Consider the following 19,705-nt stretch of genomic DNA (forward strand, 5'->3'; position numbering starts at 1 on the left):
TCACATGGTTTCAGCTGAACTGTATGAACCACTGTGGGAAAACAATTAGCATGCTGGGGGGGAAAAAAGAGACGATATGCCCACTGGTGTAGCTCACAGCCCCTGAGCAAGTGAGAGACACATCTTTATACATTGCAAGTCTCATTTTATGACCACAAAGAGAATACAGCTATACACAAAGTGTTCATTAAAATGCCCTGTTAGAGAGCATGATCACTGCTGAATGATCTAATTGTAATCAGTGTGTGATGTTTCCAAGTCCTACTGTGAGTAGACCGTTCCAAGAAGATGGCATTTCAGGGAGATCAGTCTTACATCTGCGCCATACTGCTGCAATGCTGTAAGCAGCTCCCTTTTTATGGTGTTGCACTAATGCTCCGGAATCTCTCATACATTTCACACTGCGAGGTTCTACAGACTGTAGTACAAGTGTAAGCATATTATATAGGACCGCCCCAATTAGCAAACCTTACAGAGGTAAGAGGGTGAGGCACAGTGAATAATTTTAATAAATGAGAGAATTTTCAATGTGATTAATAGATACAGAGGGACATAACTCTGTTTTAGGTAAAAGGACGGTTTTAGATAATTGTGATTAGGATAATCATGTGGGCTCTTTGGTTTTGTGCTTAATTCTAGAAAATATTCTGTGCTCCAATAGCATCAGTCTGTCGGACTCTGCTGTCAGTGAAAGATCTAAGGAAATCTTAAGGAGCCTGAGTCTAATCTAATGCAAAGCTGAGAGATAGAGTAGTCTATTAGACTGGGTGCTGGATGGGTTCTAGTCTAAACTCTGCCACTGTCCTGCCACATGACTTTGGACATCATTTGCCCTCTCTGCTTTCCTAACCTTTTCCTGGTTGGTCTACATTTGGTCTACATTGCAAGCTCTTCAAGGCAGGGACTGTCTTCCTCTGTGTCTGTAAAGCACCTACCACAATGGAGACCTTTATCCTGATTCCACCCTCTAGGCACTACAGTAATGCAAATAATATCAATGCCATTAAGAGTGACACAAATAATGCCCATAACCACATACTGTTGAAGAGTCTAAAAATAAAATTCTTACATTTATCCAGATGTCTGTTGTTTCTTCATAAATAATAAGTGGCGTAACAGAGTCAGGCACGGCGTCTATTAGTTTCTGTCTTTCCATAGCATCATCTTCTACTGCGATAAATAACGCAGGGGAGATCAACACTATCTGTAGCCGTGTTTGGGAGCGATCCAGCAAGATGGACCAGGCACTATTGCAGAAAAAAATATTAATAATTATGAGTGCATTTTTTCTAAGTATTAGACAGCTGAGAGAATTGTATTTGACTTTCAGTAACACCAAGCATTTTGGTGGCATCAAGAATGGTCAATTTCAGATCCAGTTAGAAGATACTTTTAACCTTGGCCAGGTAAAACGAATTTTCCCTCTAGCATTTCAAAGAATCACGTCAGCTCTGAAGTAGGGGTAGAAGAACTAGTTTTGCCTGATTTCAACCCCACTCAAACCCTGTGGTTTCAAAAGCTCAACTAGCTCGAATGTTATCAGATTTGGATTCTGCTTAGGGCAGAATGTGGAAATAGGAGCAAAGAAAAGAAAAATCTAAAGGGAAGGAGGAAGCAGAAGTTCGTAAACTGAAATTTAAAAGCCACTTGTGAAGATATTTCTAGTCTTCTTGGATGCTTAAAAAAATTATTCTGAAGCTTAAATGGCTCGACAGTGTCCTCTCCAGCAGATCCAATCAGCCTGTTCATAGTTACCCATGGAGCCTTGGTAACATTTCTGTAGGAAGCCAACCAACACAGGAAGCAGGCTCCTGTATTTCTTCCATGTTAAAAAAAAATGTTAAAAGGAGAATGTCAGCTTTTGATCCAAGAAGTAGGATAAGTACAATTCTTGTGAGTTAGAAACACTGCACCACCTTGTCTTTAGGGTTAAAAGTTTCATGCAAATGTAGTTAGCACTTACAGTGGGGTTTCTGGCCAATGAGTTTGGTCAGCAACGATGGCCCAGTGGTTAAGGTGCTAACCTAGGACTTGGGAGCCCTGGGTTCAATTCTCTCCACGTCCACAGACTGCTTCTGTGACTCTGGGCAAGTCATCAGTCTCTCTAGCATTCAATTCCCAATCTGTAAATGGGGATATTATCACTGCCCTGCCTCTCAGGGGGATTGGGAGCTGGGTTCCCTCTAAGCCACACGGCCGCCCAAGAGTCAATCAAGTGCCGCTCATTCGATTAGCAGAGGAGCGCACATCCAGCGGTGTGTGTTCAGGTGCCCCTCCCTCCACTGCTCTGCAGCCACATTGCTCCTGCCTTGAAGCCCCTGGCCTGCTGCTCCCAGGACCCTCCTGCTTGCTGTACAGAGAAGAGGGGGGCTGCTGATGTCAGGGTGTCCCCCTCCCGCCACCCAGGTACCCCATCTCTGCAGAGCAGGGTGGGGGGGACAGGGCTCAGGAGCAGGACAGCGCTTCTGGCAGCTGCTGCGGTCTGAACAAGCCTTCTGGTGCTTAAAGAGACAGCGCATGGTCTCTCATAGACTTCCCCAGCAGCCAGCGCACACACAGTCTGTCTCTCTCTCACACATATACACACACACACTGTCCTCCCAACAGTGTGTTATTGTTGTTACTTTTTGGTACTTCCTGCAAGGCACATATATTCTCAGTCATTGTATTCTTTCAAAGTGCTGTTATTTTAGTTTTTCGACTGGTCTGTGCGTTTCATAATTTTATTTCTCTCTTATGCTTAAATTTAATTCTTTGAGTAGTGAGTTCTAAAATGCCTAACCTGTCCTGGCTGGAGCAATTATCCCTATGGTAACTTATTAAAAATACATATTATATCTAGGGCTTTTGTTTCTACTGACGGCGCACATCCGCACAGGATCTCGATATTGGTGCACGTAACAAAATTCATTCCGCGCACGGATGGAAAAAAATCCAAGGGAACACTGCTTGGGAGGATAAATACATTGAAAAGACTGTGCGATACTCAGCTACTATGGTGATGGAGTCAGATAAGTACCCGAGACTGTTTTGACTCTATTTGATTTTGAAGACGTGCCCCCATCCCCTTCACTCAAACCAGGGTGGAGCGATGCATGAACAAGAGCAGGCTTAGGCCAGAGGGAAAGACAGAGCCCAGAACAGTCCATTTCTAACCCAACCCCTGTAAGCAGAGACAGGTTTAACATACGCACTATTTTCCTTCTGGAGTCCATCCAGCTCTCGCAATATACTCGACTCCTTCAAACAGGATCTCGAATGGCTGCACTAGTTCTTTATCCAAGACAGCTGCAATCTGTTGAAGAGGAGGACAGCAATCCGGTGATACTGAAATAACCTCACCAAGTTACAGTGTGTGAATGTGTGTGTGTACGTACATATACATACACACCAGGTATCTGACACTACAATGGGCCTATCCTGTTTGAAACACTGATCCACAGATAAACAATTTGACAATTGCGCATCAAAGAAGTCTGTTTGCTTTGACACGAGATACTAATTAAATAAAAAGTCATAAATGTCAAATTAATGTAGGAAATAAATGAACCTTAAAACTTACTCTTCCTTCAGCATCAACTGTTATTTCAGACATCTTGAAAGTGACCTTTGGATTTGCTGTACCTGTAAAACAGACAGGCATTAGCAGTCACACACAAACTGTGCAACAGACAATGTGTTTGCCTCCAGGAGGACACACCCATGTTTCGAATAATTCCGAAATTCAGCTCATATAGAACTGAAAAAAGCGAAGAACAGAATGCTCTTCGGCTGATTAGCCTAAACGTGCTGGCTGTGGAGGGCATGGAATTCGGGACACATCTGAGATTTAGGGAGAGGAGGAGGCAGCAGCTCTCCAGAACAGGTGTTGACCTGTTTAGACTTGCAGCATGATCTTCACATGCAGCTGTAAGTTAGCTCTCAGCATGCCTCTGTGTCAGTTCTGCCTACCCACTTCCAAATATCACAGTGCTCCAATGATATTTGTTTCCCACCCTCCTGCTGCAATACACCATCTATAAAAACCCAAGCCTGGCTGCTGGATACTCTTACTATTCCAGGGGCAGGGACAGGACCACTGGCTGTAATATTGGATCAGGAGCACACAAAGTTTGTGGCCCAGGCTCTGAGCAGAAAAGGTCTAGTCCTGGAGAGTGCCCAGGAGCATCTAATGCTCCTAACCTCCATGCCACATCACTAGTGCACTGCCAGCTGCTAAATACAAAACCCTCAGTGAAACACGTGTGATCACTCTGCAGAGTTCGCACTGAGATGTTGCAATGCCACACAGTCAGATAAACATATGACAGCAGCTCCAAAAGAGGGAAGACATAGCAGTGTGTTGCCAACTCACAAGAGACCTAGGTTCAGCAGTGAACTTAGGACCTACATCACATTGTGGCTGGAAAGCTGGCATGGCTGCAAGTGAGTAGTCTGACCTCTGTGGAGGCTGCTTCCGGAGACATATTCCGTCCACAAGCACAGCAGTCAATTAAAGGAGCCACACGGGCAGCATCATTCATACAACCTTGTCTTTGGAGGCTAGGGGGGCATTACCATAAAACAAGAGGAATACGAGAGCGTCCCAGGCGATGAGATGGGGGAAAGAGGAGAGAAGACAGCAATGGTCTCACCTGTTTTGGGATATCTAAAGGAATCCGTCCTCCTGGTCTCCAGCATGGGCGATGTGACGTGAATAATTTCCACCTCTGACTCATCATTTTCTTCATAAAGAATCCTAAGAATTTTGCCTCCGGTGACAGCTAGAAAGGAACAAATACATTTCACATTCAGCACAGCTGTAATAACATATGTATCGCACACAGCAATACTGTTCCTTTGGGTACTAGTGGGGAAGCTATATCATATACCACATGCTCCAACTATCCAGTAAACTGTATTTGACCTTTCACTACGCCAAACAATCTTGAATCTCTTACAAATGCTGTTATCACGTGGGTTAGTAAAAATCTCTTCTTTCCAGGCTACGTGTCCAGAGCACGAGCTGACCTCTCATGAAAAACAGAGAGAGATTAGCCCCTCTGCTATATATTGTACGTACTTCCCGCCCTTTGTTCTTTTCTCCAATATTACTATAGGGACACTTGTCTAAAAGCAAATCCTCATTCCTTAAGAGCTTATCTCCCCCTCTGAAATCATGGTTTTGTCTGGGGCATCATGCATTAAACAGAAAACTGTTGCAAAGTTACAAACAGAGGGTCATACCGGAAAGCGGGCTGAGAAGCAGGCAGTGGCGCTGGGGTCATTTCCACCCAATTTCTAGAGAATGTCTGTGACACTGGCAGACCACGTGCCAGCTCATGCCAAGGCCCCAGGCCTGACTGAGCACTGGCAAACGTATAGTCAGAAACCAGTCTTGCCTATCTGTGTGTTCGCATTATCAAAATAAATATTAGATGTTAAGTTGACAAGAATGTGTTTAGTGTTCTATAAAATGCTTGTAGGATGCCGCATGTATTGTTCTCACTCAACTACACCCCACGTTAGAATATAACAGCAAACATTTGCACTGTATATACCCCTGCAACGAGTAACTTATCAAACAGAAAGAAGCCTCAAGTAATGTAAATGAAGGACTATAGCGGAAAGGTGCTAATTCCAGTGCATTTCAAAGCAAGCGGTCATTGTGTGTGATGATGGGAGATCAATAACTGTAAACGCATTCCTCACTCTCCCATCATGAAAGAAAGAGCCCATGTGGGTAGCCAAACTGTCAACTTGTTTTCTGTGAGAAGAAACTATAAATATGGACCCACGAAAAAATTCTTCATCTCTGGACGGTTGGGATTCTACAAGGGCAGAATAGCTGAATAAGACGATGGAGATCCCAGAGTTATTCTGGGCAGCCCTGAGAGACTTTTGGGAAACTGGCAGATTATTCCATCTGTTATCATTTGGAATTATAGACTGTGACTCATCTGTGTGTGTGTGTGTGTGTGTGTGTGTGTGTGTGTATATATATATATTTTACCTCCTTTAACCTCTCAATAACATTCCTTTTTCCTAGCTAATAAACCTTTAGTTAGTTTACTATAGAATTAGCCACAAATGTTGTCTTTGATGTTATATCTAGGATGCAAATTAACCTGGGTGAGTGACTGGTCTCTTGGGACTGGGTGTAACATAAATATTTTCTGATTTTTGGTGTAAGTGACCATTTATTATATAGTTCAGCTTACCTGCATGGCAAGCTAGACTGGAGTGTCTAAGGGGACTGTCTGTGACTCCATTGTAAGACTATTATAGTACTTTGAGAGCTCACATTTAGTACTGGGTTGGTGAAATCTAATTATAGAACGTACCACCAGTTTGGGGTGTCTGCCCTGTTTTTGACAGTCTGCCCTGAGGTCGGCACTCCTGGCCGCGAGCCACTCCAAAGTGACAACATTTCATGTGTGTCAGACAGACTACATTTAGCATACTTACTTGGCTCAGCATTCGGACACCACCAGTAGCCAGTATATCTATCAAATTCCTCCTGAAGCACAAAAGTAGCGACCCCAGCAGATCTGGGATCCTCTTCTAGGTTGGCCAATTCTGAACAGGCAACATGAGAAAGAGTTAGCTAAGAGCTGAGCTTTTCTGCTGCCACAGCACCTAAAAACACTCCCAAGTTGGGTTTTCCCAACCGTTGGCCAAACTCACCCCCAGGATAAATTGACTGGAAGAGGAAAACAAGCCTTCCTGCTTTCTCAGCTTCCAACCAGTTTCTCAACTTTGAATGAACTAGTACTAATGAAGAAAATATTCTCTTTGCACCTGCTAGCTTAACTAAAACCAAAAGTGATTATGGCAAAAGCTTTTCTGCACAACAGAAACTGAAAGCACTTACATTGGGAAAAATGTAAACACAGTATCAGCATTCATTCCATTGTAAAGACTGAAAATAATATAGATACTAATGCAGTGCATGACATTGTGACTTTGGGTACGTCTACACTTACTTCCTGGTTCGGCGGCAGGCAATCGATCTTCTGGGATCGATTTATCGTGTCTTGTCTAGACGCGATAAATCGATCCCGGAAGTGCTCGCCATCGACGCCGGTACTCCAGCTCGGCGAGAGGAGTATGCGGCATCGACGGGGGAGCCTGCCTGCCGCGTCTGGACCCGCGGTAAGTTCGGACTAAGGTATTTCGAATTCAGCTACGTTATTAACGTAGCTGAATTTGCGTACCTTAGTCCGAAGTGGGGGGTTAGTGTGGACCAGGCCTTACTTATAAAGCTTGAGTTGACCTCAAAAGTGAAAGGTGTTTTCCCCCTGCTTCCATACATCATTGAAAAAGCAGCACCCTTAAACTATTTAAAATTTGAGGAGGGCTCATTAATGCAGCATTATTTATTTATATGGATTTTAGGAAGTTAAGACCTTAACACAGGTTGTCAGTTTCACATTTAATGGGCTTACGTTTAAAAAGAAGAATGTATTTAACTCTTAAACATAATTTATTTTTAATTGATTTTTAACCACCCTGGAAGTGAGTATTTCCCCTGTTCCTTCATCCAAGTCATACACTGGTATATCTGTAAAATACAGTTGAGGGCGGAAGCAAAGGAAGAGAAATAAATTATTATCTGAACATGAGGCAGAAGCCAGTGTGCAAGTCAGAAGCACTTTAGATCGCTTCCAAGAGCTTTGCAGCATGTCTGGTCACTGGTGGGAATTCTCCTCCAGTTCTGCCCTGCTCACAGCGCCTCCATTCTGACGAAAGCAGTCACAGGAAAAAGGGAAAACTTTGGGTTCAATGAGAAAAGCTTCCCTGATGCATTCAGCGAATGAGCCACCTTGCCAGACTTCATGGACATGGAAGTGAATTGCTCCCCAATGCCAGCAGAAGAAACACACAAGAGAGAACGTGACATACAGATGGCCAAATTCAGCCCTGGAATAACAGGGCCAACTCACATGAATTTCAATAGAAGCCATTAATGCCAGTGCCAAATTTAGTCTAGAGCAGTGTTTTCCAAACTTGGGACGCCGCTTGTGCAGGGAAAGCCCCTGGCGGGCCGGGCCGGTTTGTTTACCTACCGCGTCCGCAGGTTCGGCTGATCGCAGCTCCCACTGGCCGCGGTTCGTTGCTCCAGGCCAATGGGAGCTGCTGGAAGCGGCAGCCAGTACATCCCTCGGCCCACGCTGCTTCTAGCAGCTCCCATTAGCCTGGAGCAGCGAACAGCAGCCAGTGGGAGCCGCGATCAGCCGGACCTGCAGATGGGGCAGGTAAACAAACCAGCCCGGCCCGCCAGGGGCTTTCCCTACACAAGCAGCGTCCAAGTTTGGGAAACACTGGTCTAGAGAATATCCCCCCCCCCCACACACACACACGGCGGAAGAGATTAAAGATCTGGATTGTAAATTGAACATGCATTACCGTTATGGACAAAGGTTAGCCTCCTTTCTTCTCTGGTTAGTATATTAGATATCCAGATGTCATTGCTATGGATAAATGCAATCCAGTTTGGATCAGCTGGGCACAGTTTTGGATCCATCCGTATGTTTGGACAACTGGTCTCCACTAAATTGGGTCTTAAGGGCTGTTGCTGTTTAAAAGAAGAAAAGATGAATTAGACAGCAATATAAAACACACCGACAGCAGGAGCTGAACTGTTATTCTGTTCATCTCCAAAAAGATGGATGGTTTCCATTAAGTATAGATACAAGTGATACTGGCAGGTACAGTAGCCAACTTCTACTTGCATTCAAATGCTAGGGCTTAGTGTGAGAGGAATCCAACCTTTTTTGACCAAGAAAAACATAAAATACCCACACGCTGTCAGTAGGGAAGCTTCTGCTGCCACGGTGCCTATTGAGTGGTTCCACAGATGCCACGCTAACACCCCTAAGACAGACATCTTTCATCAGCACTAGCAGAAAGTCAGCTTGTTTACAAAAGCTCAGTGCACTTTAAAAAATTGCACCCTGATGGATGAACTGGCTGAAGCACGCAATAGCCTCATTCGCTAAACCCACTGAGAATGCAGCAGCATCCATCAGAGGATACGATTAGACTGACATCAGGCATGGGTTATATTAAAAAGAAATTACTCTGGCTTGGAAGTCGGAGTCCAGCTTCAGCACTTAGGCGGCAGTGACCCCAGCTGCTCTTTCACAAAGTTCTCTTCTCAATTCTGCAGCCCAATCTAATGAGTAGCAACCTTGTAACAAGTAATTTCACGGAAAGACTCTTACACTAAATCATAAATCCGGAGACTGCTACTATGCACATTCCTTTCTCCTCTTCTCCCTTCTGCTCAACATTACTAGCAGTCGACTTCACGTGATTTCCCCCCTCGATCTCTAGAACTCATTTCAGTGACCCTCAGCATTATTAGTGCATCCATAGCTGCCTGCTTGATCTACAAATCTCATTGCCTTGACTCTTCTGCAAACAAATTCCTGACACAGTACATTTACATGAGGATTAGCAATGTGCATGAACTCACAGTAAACCCATGAGGGCCGCCGTCTTTTACGTGGTAAATTCCACTGCCAGCCTGAAACAGAAAGGTGCCGCTTTCTCTGTGATAATCGTAAGAGGCAATTCCGACTGTCCCAATGCGCTTTCTCTCTCGCAGTAATTCTTCTTCACGGGAGTACATCCCGTAGTCTAGGGAAGCCTGAATAGGAAGAGAGGAGAAATCATCTGCCTTGCTCTACTTTTTACTTGGTATCCTCATGTACAGAAAGCATCTCCTCTGGCACCAAAGAGCCAAAGATGGCTGGCTGCTTGAGTAGCATCTCTGGCAAACAACGAAACGTGTTAATCCAATGAGAATCCCAGTGGCTGCAAGCAGCCTGCTCATTCTTGAGTCTCTGTCCTCGTACCAGTAACTCTGGGCCAGGTTCAGATCTCACATCATTGTAAAGCCGGCTGTAATTCCGCTACCAATTTAAATGGAGTTATTCCCAATTTACACCAGGGAGAACAAGAGCAGAGTAAGGCCCTGTCTGAGCAGAAGTCCTGCTGATACAAGGTAGAGGTAAGAGTCTGATCAATAGTGCCCCTTTGGGTGGAAAGGAGGGTAGGAGCAGATAGTGCCCCTTTGGCTTTTATGCCTAGTTGTCTGGGAAGTCTCTCTGCAACAGTCTTTGGGGATCTTATTTGAACCAGGGTAACAAATGTTCGTGATGTCCCTCGTAGATGCAGCCATTTCCTTTGTAGGATCTGCGCTACCTTTTCCCGGTGTCGGGGCATGGGCAGACATGGGCCAATTTTGTCCCGGGAGTTATACATACACCCTTTGAGCCAATGAACAGGAAAAGAGAGCAGAATGTTCCTTCCTGCTGGTTTCAGATCTGATTTCTCAAAGGAAGGATGGAAGCCAAAAATAACCTTGGGTTGGCCTACACACAAGTTGCACTGGTTTGACTTAGGGCTTGCCTACATGAGAAAGCTGCACTTATATAACTTGAATTGTTCTAAACACAGTTAAACTGGTGCAGAAAGGCTGTCTGGACACACTTAGTTCAGTACAAGAATAGCTCTTTTTTTTTTAAAAAACCTGTTTCTAATCAATTTGCGCCGAGGTGCCCAACCTGAGCCTGAGAAGGAGCCAGAATTTACCAATGTACATTGCCAAAGAGCCACAGTAATACGTCAGCAGCTCCAGTCCCGGAGTCGGTGCCTATACAAGGAGCCACATATTAACTTCTGAAGAGCCGCACGTGGCTCCGGAGCCACAGGTTGGCCACCCCTGATTTAAGCAAAACCAAAGTAAGTTGCTCTTATGCCAAAATAAGAGCATCCATAGAGCCTGTTAATGACATCAGTTTAAATTCACACTAAGTGACACCAGTGCAACTTTCTTGTGGAGATTTAGTTAAATTGTTGCAAGTTTCAATGTGGACACACAAACTGGTTACACTGGTTTTACTTGCCCTTACAGCTGGCAAGCTAAACCAATATAAGCCAAATTTCAATGATTTTAAAGAGTATCCAGACAAGATTGCGCCAATTTAACTAAATCAGTTTAAAACTCACCCCCCTTTGGTTAAAATTAGGCAACTGTGTGCACGGACCAGGTGCTAGAATGAGCAAGCGTTTGGAAATGCCGAGGGAGCTCTAGGTTTACAAGGGAGATTCTGCCTAAGGAGAAAGACGCAATCTGGGCAGGAATGGCGCTCGGAAAGCTGCACGGTTTGTCCATTTTCGCTTCCAGACCCAAAAGCCTAGTGAGAGTAGGTTTCTGTTTGCAGCAAATCATTAGTGGGTGCTTTGCTGCTATACAGACAAGGTCCACACACCAGGCATGTCCGGCTGGCAGCTCGATGGTTACGAGGCAAACAGAACTTGCTGTAAAAGAATTAAAAATGTCTGCGGTGACTAGAGAGGAAAAGTAATAACAGAGTTTAACTAACTCGTGCCAAGATCCACAGTGATTAGTTGGGAGGGATGAGAGCACCAGGAGAATTTTTAGTGGGACCTACAGCCTCATGAGGGGACAGACCAGTAACATCCAGGGTGCTCACATCATAGCTAACGCCACAGGGGCAAGTCCTGCCACCCTTCCACACCAGCAGTCTGTTGCAGGTTTCCTGAGGGGAAGGACAAGACACAGGGAGACCACATAAGGGGCACATACCACCTGTGCACTACTGAGTATAGCTCGAAAGTCCAACATGAGGACCAGAAGCAGTTGGGGGATCAAGTATATGGATCAATTGATCAATAACCCCCTCCCCTGCATGGTATTCACGGTAGGCTACTGTAGTCTTGCAGCTGACACAGCAGCCATACAGTAGACAGGTAGAGGAGGATTTTGGGGAAGGCAAAAGCTGTGACACCTTTAAACCGACTGTATAGTCAGAAGTCACCTGGACTCACTAGAAGTGAGGCTTCTACAATAAGTCCCTTGCTCTTCTTTCAGAAAAATTACTGCAGCAGATCTGCTGGAAGCTACATGCAGCAACTGCAACCCCTGCAGAGGGAGCAGAAACCATCCAGAATAGGATTATATTTTTATGATTTACAAAAGGCTACAAAATTCCTAAAGTTGACAAGACAAGTTGACAAGACAAGATCTTTTTAAAATTTAACAGTAAAGAGCTTAGCTAAGCATGAGGGAAAGTAAAAACATTTAAGACCTTAAGACATTCACTGCACAGCCTGTCGGTGGCTCACAACTGCAATAACTCCAGCTTGCCTGAGCAGCATGAATGCCTGCCATGAGGGAAAGAAGGTGTCATCATGTTCACGTACCTGAAAGAGATCCAAAAGGGGTTTCCAGGAAAGCATTAGGACTTCAGCTTTGTTTATGGTTTTGGGAATTTCCGAATAGAACAGCGTGTTCTCCCTGTTCTCGCCAGACATGGCTATAAAGGAAAAAAGGATTCATTCCCCGTTATTAAAGTATGACAAATGCTCTCCCAGGAGTTGATAAAGATAAGCCAAAAGACACAACAGCAGCATAAGCAATTGCCTTCCTAAGGGGGAACCACTGAAACACTGCAGCCTCGCTCACAGCATGGGATGGTGGGGGGAGGTGCTGCAAGCAGAAGAGGAGGAGGGGACTGTAGGTGAAGTTTTGGAACAAGGCACCATACCAAGCACAAAGGCATGCTGCCACTAGGACACTGACATTCTCAGGACCGGTTACTGATGGACATTTCAAAATCAATCTCCAGCCGCTGGGCTTTGTAATTATTAAAAGCTCTTTGCTGGATTACAGAGTCATGCCCCTTGCCTCAAATGGTATGTGTACACTGCAGTTGGGACAGCAAGCGTAGGCATGCTCAAGCTTGCTCATTAAAAACTGGAGTCTAGCAGCGGCTGCACAGGTGGTGGCATGGGCTACCTGCCTGAGTACATACCTAGGGTCTGAAGCAGGACTGTACTCAGGTGGCTAGCCTGTGGCTACACTGCTGTTTTTAGCAAGTTAGCTCGGCTATGCCTATGTGTGGTGCAATCCCAGCTCCTGATTGCAATGTAGACATACCTCAAATGAGGGGGTTTCCATTTGATGGGGTTTCTCCCTGACCCCAAAAAGTACACTTGTTAGACAAAACAAATCAGCACATTTTTAATCTGCAGCATGGGGATTGGACTAGATGACCTCCTAAGGTCTCTTCCAACCCTAATATTCTATGGTTCTATGTTTTACAACCTTTGGGGCCAACTCCTGCTCCTACTGAAGTTAATGGGAGTTTTGCCACTGACTTGATTAGCAGAAGGATTGGACCTGTTTACGAATCACTTTCAACATAACAGTCACTCTTCTGCCTGAACATTTTTTACCTCCTTTTATTAAAAGGAGCCCATGAGATTTCTCCAACATGAAAGAACAATTTCTCTCTTTATTTTTCATTGTTTACTTTGTAACTAGTCAGTTTCGCCTTCCTCTGTTTCAGAGGGATGCTTTCCCGTTATTTGCGTGGGTTTTTCACACAGCAACAACAGAGGAAGGTATATACCTTTTAAATATATAAAAGAATGTGATAGTAAAACTACAAGGAGCAGCAGGGTAGGTGTAGTTCCTGACATGACAGTTGGGATATGTAAGGGTTAAGGAAAGACCTGGAAAACAGCTATCATGGTAATAGGGAGTAGGCACCGGCAGGCACTATTTCTTTGCTTGATAAAGTTGCCATCCCTCTCCCTTCCCTTCTGCTTGTTAAGGACTGATAAGCATTGCACCTGCATAAGGAATGTGGGTGGCTAAAGAATACCCTTTGAGTAAAGAAGTGTTATCTCCCCCTCCCTTCCTTTCCCAGCTACATAGATGAGTTCAGGGTCATGGCCCCTTCCTCCCTTCCCCGCGAACTGCTGATTAAGGGAACTTGTGGCTACAATTACTGCAAAGAAATGCATCTTCAAGGTAAAAATGTCTGTATCATATGCTTAATGCTGTAAACAGGGGCAGGTCTAATCATATTCAGTATATAGCTATTAATATTCATTATATGGGCGTTCATATTATTAAAGAAGGGTTTGGGGGGCATTGTAGTAAATGTGGGTATTTACAAATTAACTTAGATAAAAGAGTGTGATGTGATGAACTCAGTGCTTACTCGACAATTGGGTCGAGGGGAACAAGTACCACAATAAAGAAGCCCGTTTACTAAATCTGCCTCTGGGTCCTCCTGCTCAATCTCTAACAATTCCTTTAAAAGTATTGCTATAAATGGATGAAGTTTCAAGTTGACCGTGTCCATTAAACTGCCTCACAGGGGCGCTGTGAAGGCCAGTTAAAATGTTACTAACCCCCATTTTATGAGTGGGGAAACTGAGGGGGACAGATCATCAGTTTCAGGTCTTGGATCAGCGTGTGGGCAGACTGTGCCCCCATGTGGCACTCCATGGATTTCAATGAGGTTCCACACATGCATTCTGAATTGCTAATCAGACTCTATAGGTACATTTACACAGGAATAAGAAACACACAGCAGAGCCGTGGCTGGCTCAAATCAGCTGATGTGGGCTCACAGGGCTAATAATTGCTGTTTGGACTTTTGGCATTGGGTTGGAGCCCAAGTGTTTACACAGCAGTTTTTCAGCCCTGGAGCCTGAGCTCCATGAGCTTGAGTCAGCTGATCCAGGCCAGCCACCGGTTCTTATCCCCGTGTAGACTTTCCCAAGAAGCAAGCACTGAAGTTAGAACTCAGCTCTGGCTCCCTGTTCTCTGTACAGGGCTTCTCCTCTCCCCACAGACTGGATTTTTCATGTTTACTACTGTGGCTTTTGGACAGAAACATTCAGATACCACAAAGCCCCGCCCCCTATGCTAAGCCCTGCCCCCATCACCTGCAGTACCTTTCACACTATAAAAATCACATGGAAGTACTAAAATTGGCACAGCATTGACTTAGAACCCCAGATTTACCCAGGTTAAGCGAACCACAATTAGTAAAAATGAGTGAGAAGAAGAGGCCAAGAATAACCATTTGAATACATCCATTCACTAGAGAAGCCAAAGATAACCCCAGGAAAAACAAAGCATTTCATTTGTGTAAATATATATGCCCCCATTACTGCATATCCTCCCAATGCCCCTGGAAAATATGCTCCATCTGTAACAGTGGCATTGAGGTGTCTGAAAATTACGCTTACAATTTCTCTTTTTAGGAGGCCAACATGCAGATCTGCTCTTTTCCCCCTCCACCAGGGTGCAAGCAAATAGGTAAAACAGATCAAGTTCTACCAGTGTTTTGGGGGGGGCAGAAATCAAACTTATTTTCAATAGAATCAAGTCCATAACAGTGAGAGACATCAGCCCAGAAAGACCTCCATGGGCAGATACTCCATCTCCCCAGCTAGTGCAGGGTTGTCCCCTAAAGAACACTTTCTAAGTCTTTGTCCAGTTCTAAGAGTCCCAAGTGATGACGTTTCCACCACCCTCCCTGCTTTCCTTTGGGAGATTTTTCCCCCCCCCCCAAATGTTAAGGCCTGAAAGGACCAGGACGATCGGTTAGTCTGACCAGCAATTCTAGCATCAAGCCCATAACGAGGCCTTCTGGTTTTGCTGTCCAATACATTTTATTCACAGGAAGAACACTAAAACCACCACTGAGGTTGTCTGGGTTTGAATCAAGACATGGGTTGCACTAGCAACTTACCCAGATAGTAGATCCTATCTGAATGGGGTCCTTCGGGGTCATTTTTCTTCACAAACATGAAATCATGAGGAGCCTTGGCCACCATGTAGCCATGGTATTTCCTAGTGTCTGTGAGCAGTTTTTTAAGCTGACTCCAGGAATATCTCTCTACATAGAAGGGTTCCGGTTTCGGCTGCTCCTCGGCCTCAGCATGCTCCTCGCTCTCAGCCGTTCCAAAGATTTCAAGCCCCAGCTGTTCAGTTTCCATGGCTGCTGCCATGTTGCATGTTTCTGGAAGAACGGGACACAGGGGACACTTCAGACAGCTGCCTTTTAGTGTGCTAGCAAATATACTCCAAAAAAGAAATCGCCCAGTGAAAACAATACAAGCAAACTGCTATTTCAATACAAGTTTTAAAACAAAGATTTTTATATTGGAAAATACCTTGTCGTCCTTCAGGCCCCAACCTTTAAGCATGAGATGTGGGAATGGGATTAAGAACTTTGCAGATCAATGTATATTTTATAAAAAGTTTCCTACTTTTGTCAAATAGCTGCTTATTCTCATTTTACGGAGGAGGTACAACGACGATTCCTTGGTGGTTCTTTGTTCAATCTTGCATGATTACTTTTCTCGGTCATTATCCTGCATATGTTACCAACCTTTATAGTATAAGCCTATATTACAACCAACGATGGATAAGGTTGTGCAGCAGTCAGGAGGGGAAGGTTCCAGATACTCTATATGGAGCCATCCAACGGTGCACAGTTGACCAATGCAACCACATGACCTTATTAACATTTTCCTTCTCTTTGCAGTCACTTGATAAGTCTTCTTTCAAGTTAGATTGTAAGCTTTTCAGGGCAGAAATCAAGTCTACTTTTGTGTAGCTCAACCTGATGCTAACTGGGGCCTTTGTGCACTGCAATGCTGCTACTGCTAAATAACAATGATGCAAATATTACCATAACTGTTGACACTCAGGTTCAACATTCCCTAGACACAAGACAGTGCCATGCCATTGTGTCATTAAGTTCCAGTTGAGCAACGTGAACATCCAGCACGAAGCCTAACTCTTGTTTAGTGTTTTCCTAGAGACCCATTTCAGAAATTAACAAATTGAGCTAATGTTCAGTTTGCCAGGATGGAGAGCCATCAGCATGGAAACTGAATTGCTTGTTCGCTCCTAGAGGAGGTCCCTTCAGTGCAGAAGAAGGGGGGGGGGGGAACAGAGAACCATAGGGAAGATGGCATTGCTATGAAGTGTTACATACCTGATCTAGGGACAGAGAGGTCTCCAGCATCCAGGAGTGTCAGTCCAGCACTTTACACAGGCACTAAAACAAAAATAAATAAAATACTTTCTTTTATAAAACGACTGCCATGTTGCTACAAGTCCCAGTTATACCACATAGCCACACAAGTCCAAGCTCCCAGGCAACTATAATACAGACACACACAACTTAGTGTGCCTGATATACACAGCAACAACGTACAACGGGAGAGCTGAATAACAACTGGAGACCAGCCAAAGTAGCTGGGTGTGACCTGGACCCCAACCCATTATAATACAAACAGCTAAAATTCAGGGGCCTGGGGAGGACATGTTTGGAAAAAGTTCCAGTTTGCCCCCATCATTGCAAAATAATCATATTATCTAGAGCTTATCATCCGTAGATTTCAAAGTGCTTTACAAAGGAGGTTAGCATCATTATCCCCATTTTACTGATGGGGAAGCTGAGGCATAGGGAGAGGAAATGACTTGCTGGGACTAAAACCCAAGTGTCCTGAGTCTCAGTTTCCAGCCACTAGGCCTCTCCAAATAAATCTCTGCCCTGTTTTTCCTTTGTCCAGGCCATTTACAAAGCACAAAACAGACAGCAGAAATGAAATGCCTCATCCATCACAATCAGATCACATTTGGATGAGTGTCCAAAATCTTTCCAGGGTTAAAGCAATGTTTTGCTCATAATTTAACAGAACTTAAGAGGTCAGGCCTCACACTTGCATCAGAAGCCTCTTGTATATTTTGTTGAGTCCAACAAAATTATTTCTGGTTATTTCCACCCCCTTACCTGGGTAGGTTTCCAAAATTCTGGAGTGTTTTCAACTACCCATAAAAAGCTGCAGCAGCTTTTAACAGGCAGATAAGCATGAAAAATGTCTACCCACATAAAAAGTTGAAGTCAATGGGATTTTACATAGGTGCAGGGGTCTGCCCACGCATAGCTGAATTTGAATTACAAATGTCATCAGCCCCTTTCACTCAGCTGACACTCGCGACCGCCCCCCCAATCCTCTTCACCCCTCTCCCAAATATATTTAGGACATCAAAATAACACTTGCTTAAACCCACTTAATGGCATAACTGCATCCTACACAGAGGATGGAGAGGTAGTAAGGGATTAGATGCCCACATCTGTGTCTCCTCGTTAACCACCACAGAACAGTATCTTATGAATAACATCCTTTGGAGTGGCTTAGCTATGCAAGTGTCAGGCAGGTCAGGTTTTAGAGCTTGCTGAACACCCATACATCTGCCCACACAGCCAATTAGGAAGACGTATTTTCTTGTTACAGCTACAACTTCTACATTATTCAAATGCATTAGAAGTCAAGAAAGGATGTTGCAATAGGAGAAGAAGCTGGAGTATGACCAGCCAAAAACAAACAGCTTTCAGTCTGTAAGAGCCAGGGACCTGCAGCGTGGCTGGCCCTGAAAGCTGCCTGGCAAAGAGATCACTTCCTCTTTTGGAAAGGGAGGCAGCGTGGCTTAGAAGACAGAGCTCTGGGCTGGGAGGCAGAAGATATGGGCTCTATTCCTGACTTTGATGCTGACCTGTTAGGTGGACTTTGGAAAGACACTTTCCCCTCCTTGTGCCTCAGTTTCCCCACCTGTAAAATCTAATCATACTGACCTCCTTTGTACAGCACTTTGAGACACATGGATGAGAAGGGCTGTATAAGAACTTGTTATTAATATTCCTTTGCTGATTCTTAATTAATACCCTCCCCGCCCCCAATCTCTCCTTATATTAAGGGGAGCATAGAGAAAGGCTATGGTAACTGCTTTGGGGGTTGTGAAGAATGAGATACCTAAATGGAAGGCCTGAGATTTTTTCCCTCTCCAACCATACTTTAAATATCCCCAGTGTTAACTGGAGTGTGAGTGGGGTGAGGAAAGAAACCACTCAGGCCTGACAGGTCTCTCTGGAGGGTATTGACCCAGATAGAAGGAGGCTCTGTTCAAGCCCCGTTGCATTTTACTCTCATGCTTTGAGCTCCGTCTTCCCAACAGCCTTCCCCACCTGGCAGTGCTGTCTGCACAGCAGCTCCCTGTTCAAACATACCCTGTCAGAACGCCCCTATTGGCATGACCCATCTGGGGGAAGGGTCCTGCATGTGAGTGGTATGTCGGGGGAGGGCAGAAGTGGGTGCATGCATGTGGGAAGGGAAACATCCCCCCTGTGTGGGGCACAGGTGCGTGGGGGCAGGGAGGCCATTCCTGCAGATAAGTCCCTTGGCGCTATAGAGGGTATGAGAGTCCAGCAGATAAGGCCCTTACGGAAAGAGCCCTTTAGACGGAAAGGGGGGAGGAGAAGTTATTACAAAAGACTTTACGTAGGCAGAGGGGGCGGGAGAGCATGGGGGCTAGTGTGGGACCAGCAGCAGGGAGCAGGTGGGCACAGGGGGGGGTGTATGGAGCCCTGCAGGGTCGGGGGGACAAAGTGTGGGGGTTGTGGGATCCGGCAGGTGGGAAGGCACAGCAGGCATGCATGTACACGGGTAGCAGGGGGAGGAAGCCCAGGGGGAGTCCAGAGGTGAGGAAGCCCAGCCAGGGGTGTGTAGCCCCACTGGGGAAGGAACACAGGAGCTCGGTGTGTGTACATTTGCAAGGTTGTGTATGTGGGGAGCACAAGGATTGTGTGTAGCCCTGAGGGGGGATGGGATTGGGGGGCTATGGGAGTGGGAGCATTCTCAAGGTAAAGAGAAGCATGTGTTGTGGAAGAGGGGAAAGGGGGAGCGCTGGCTGTGTGTGTAGCCCTCCAGAGGGGGCTGGGGAGCGCTGGCTGTGTGTGTGTGTTGCCCCGCAGGGGGGGCCGTGGGGGGGAGCGCTGGCTGTGTGTGTGTGTAGCCCTGCAGAGGGGACCGTGGA

General features: G+C 45.3%; 1 protein-coding gene across 2 annotated transcripts in view; it reads right to left on the reverse strand.

Moving 5' to 3' along the window:
* DPP8 (dipeptidyl peptidase 8) overlaps positions 1-19,705 on the reverse strand; it is a 39,834-nt gene that overhangs the window by 19,395 nt on the left and 734 nt on the right. For both annotated transcript variants that reach the window (XR_003369646.1, XM_026648380.2), the window contains exons 2-11: positions 16,824-16,886; positions 15,570-15,839; positions 12,217-12,329; positions 9,461-9,634; positions 8,389-8,557; positions 6,448-6,558; positions 4,635-4,763; positions 3,563-3,624; positions 3,195-3,295; positions 1,070-1,247 (exon numbers count right to left, since the gene is read on the reverse strand). Coding sequence is in view for 1 of the 2 variants with exons in the window: in XM_026648380.2 (XP_026504165.1) it covers positions 1,070-1,247; positions 3,195-3,295; positions 3,563-3,624; positions 4,635-4,763; positions 6,448-6,558; positions 8,389-8,557; positions 9,461-9,634; positions 12,217-12,329; positions 15,570-15,828 (1,296 nt within the window). In the remaining variant the exon portion in view is untranslated. The remainder of the gene's footprint in view (positions 1-1,069; positions 1,248-3,194; positions 3,296-3,562; positions 3,625-4,634; positions 4,764-6,447; positions 6,559-8,388; positions 8,558-9,460; positions 9,635-12,216; positions 12,330-15,569; positions 15,840-16,823; positions 16,887-19,705) is intronic.

This window comes from Terrapene carolina, unplaced genomic scaffold, assembly GCF_002925995.2.
Source record: "Terrapene carolina triunguis isolate 2854851 unplaced genomic scaffold, T_m_triunguis-2.0 Scaffold67, whole genome shotgun sequence".
In the NCBI taxonomy this organism is placed as follows: Eukaryota; Metazoa; Chordata; order Testudines; family Emydidae; genus Terrapene; species Terrapene triunguis.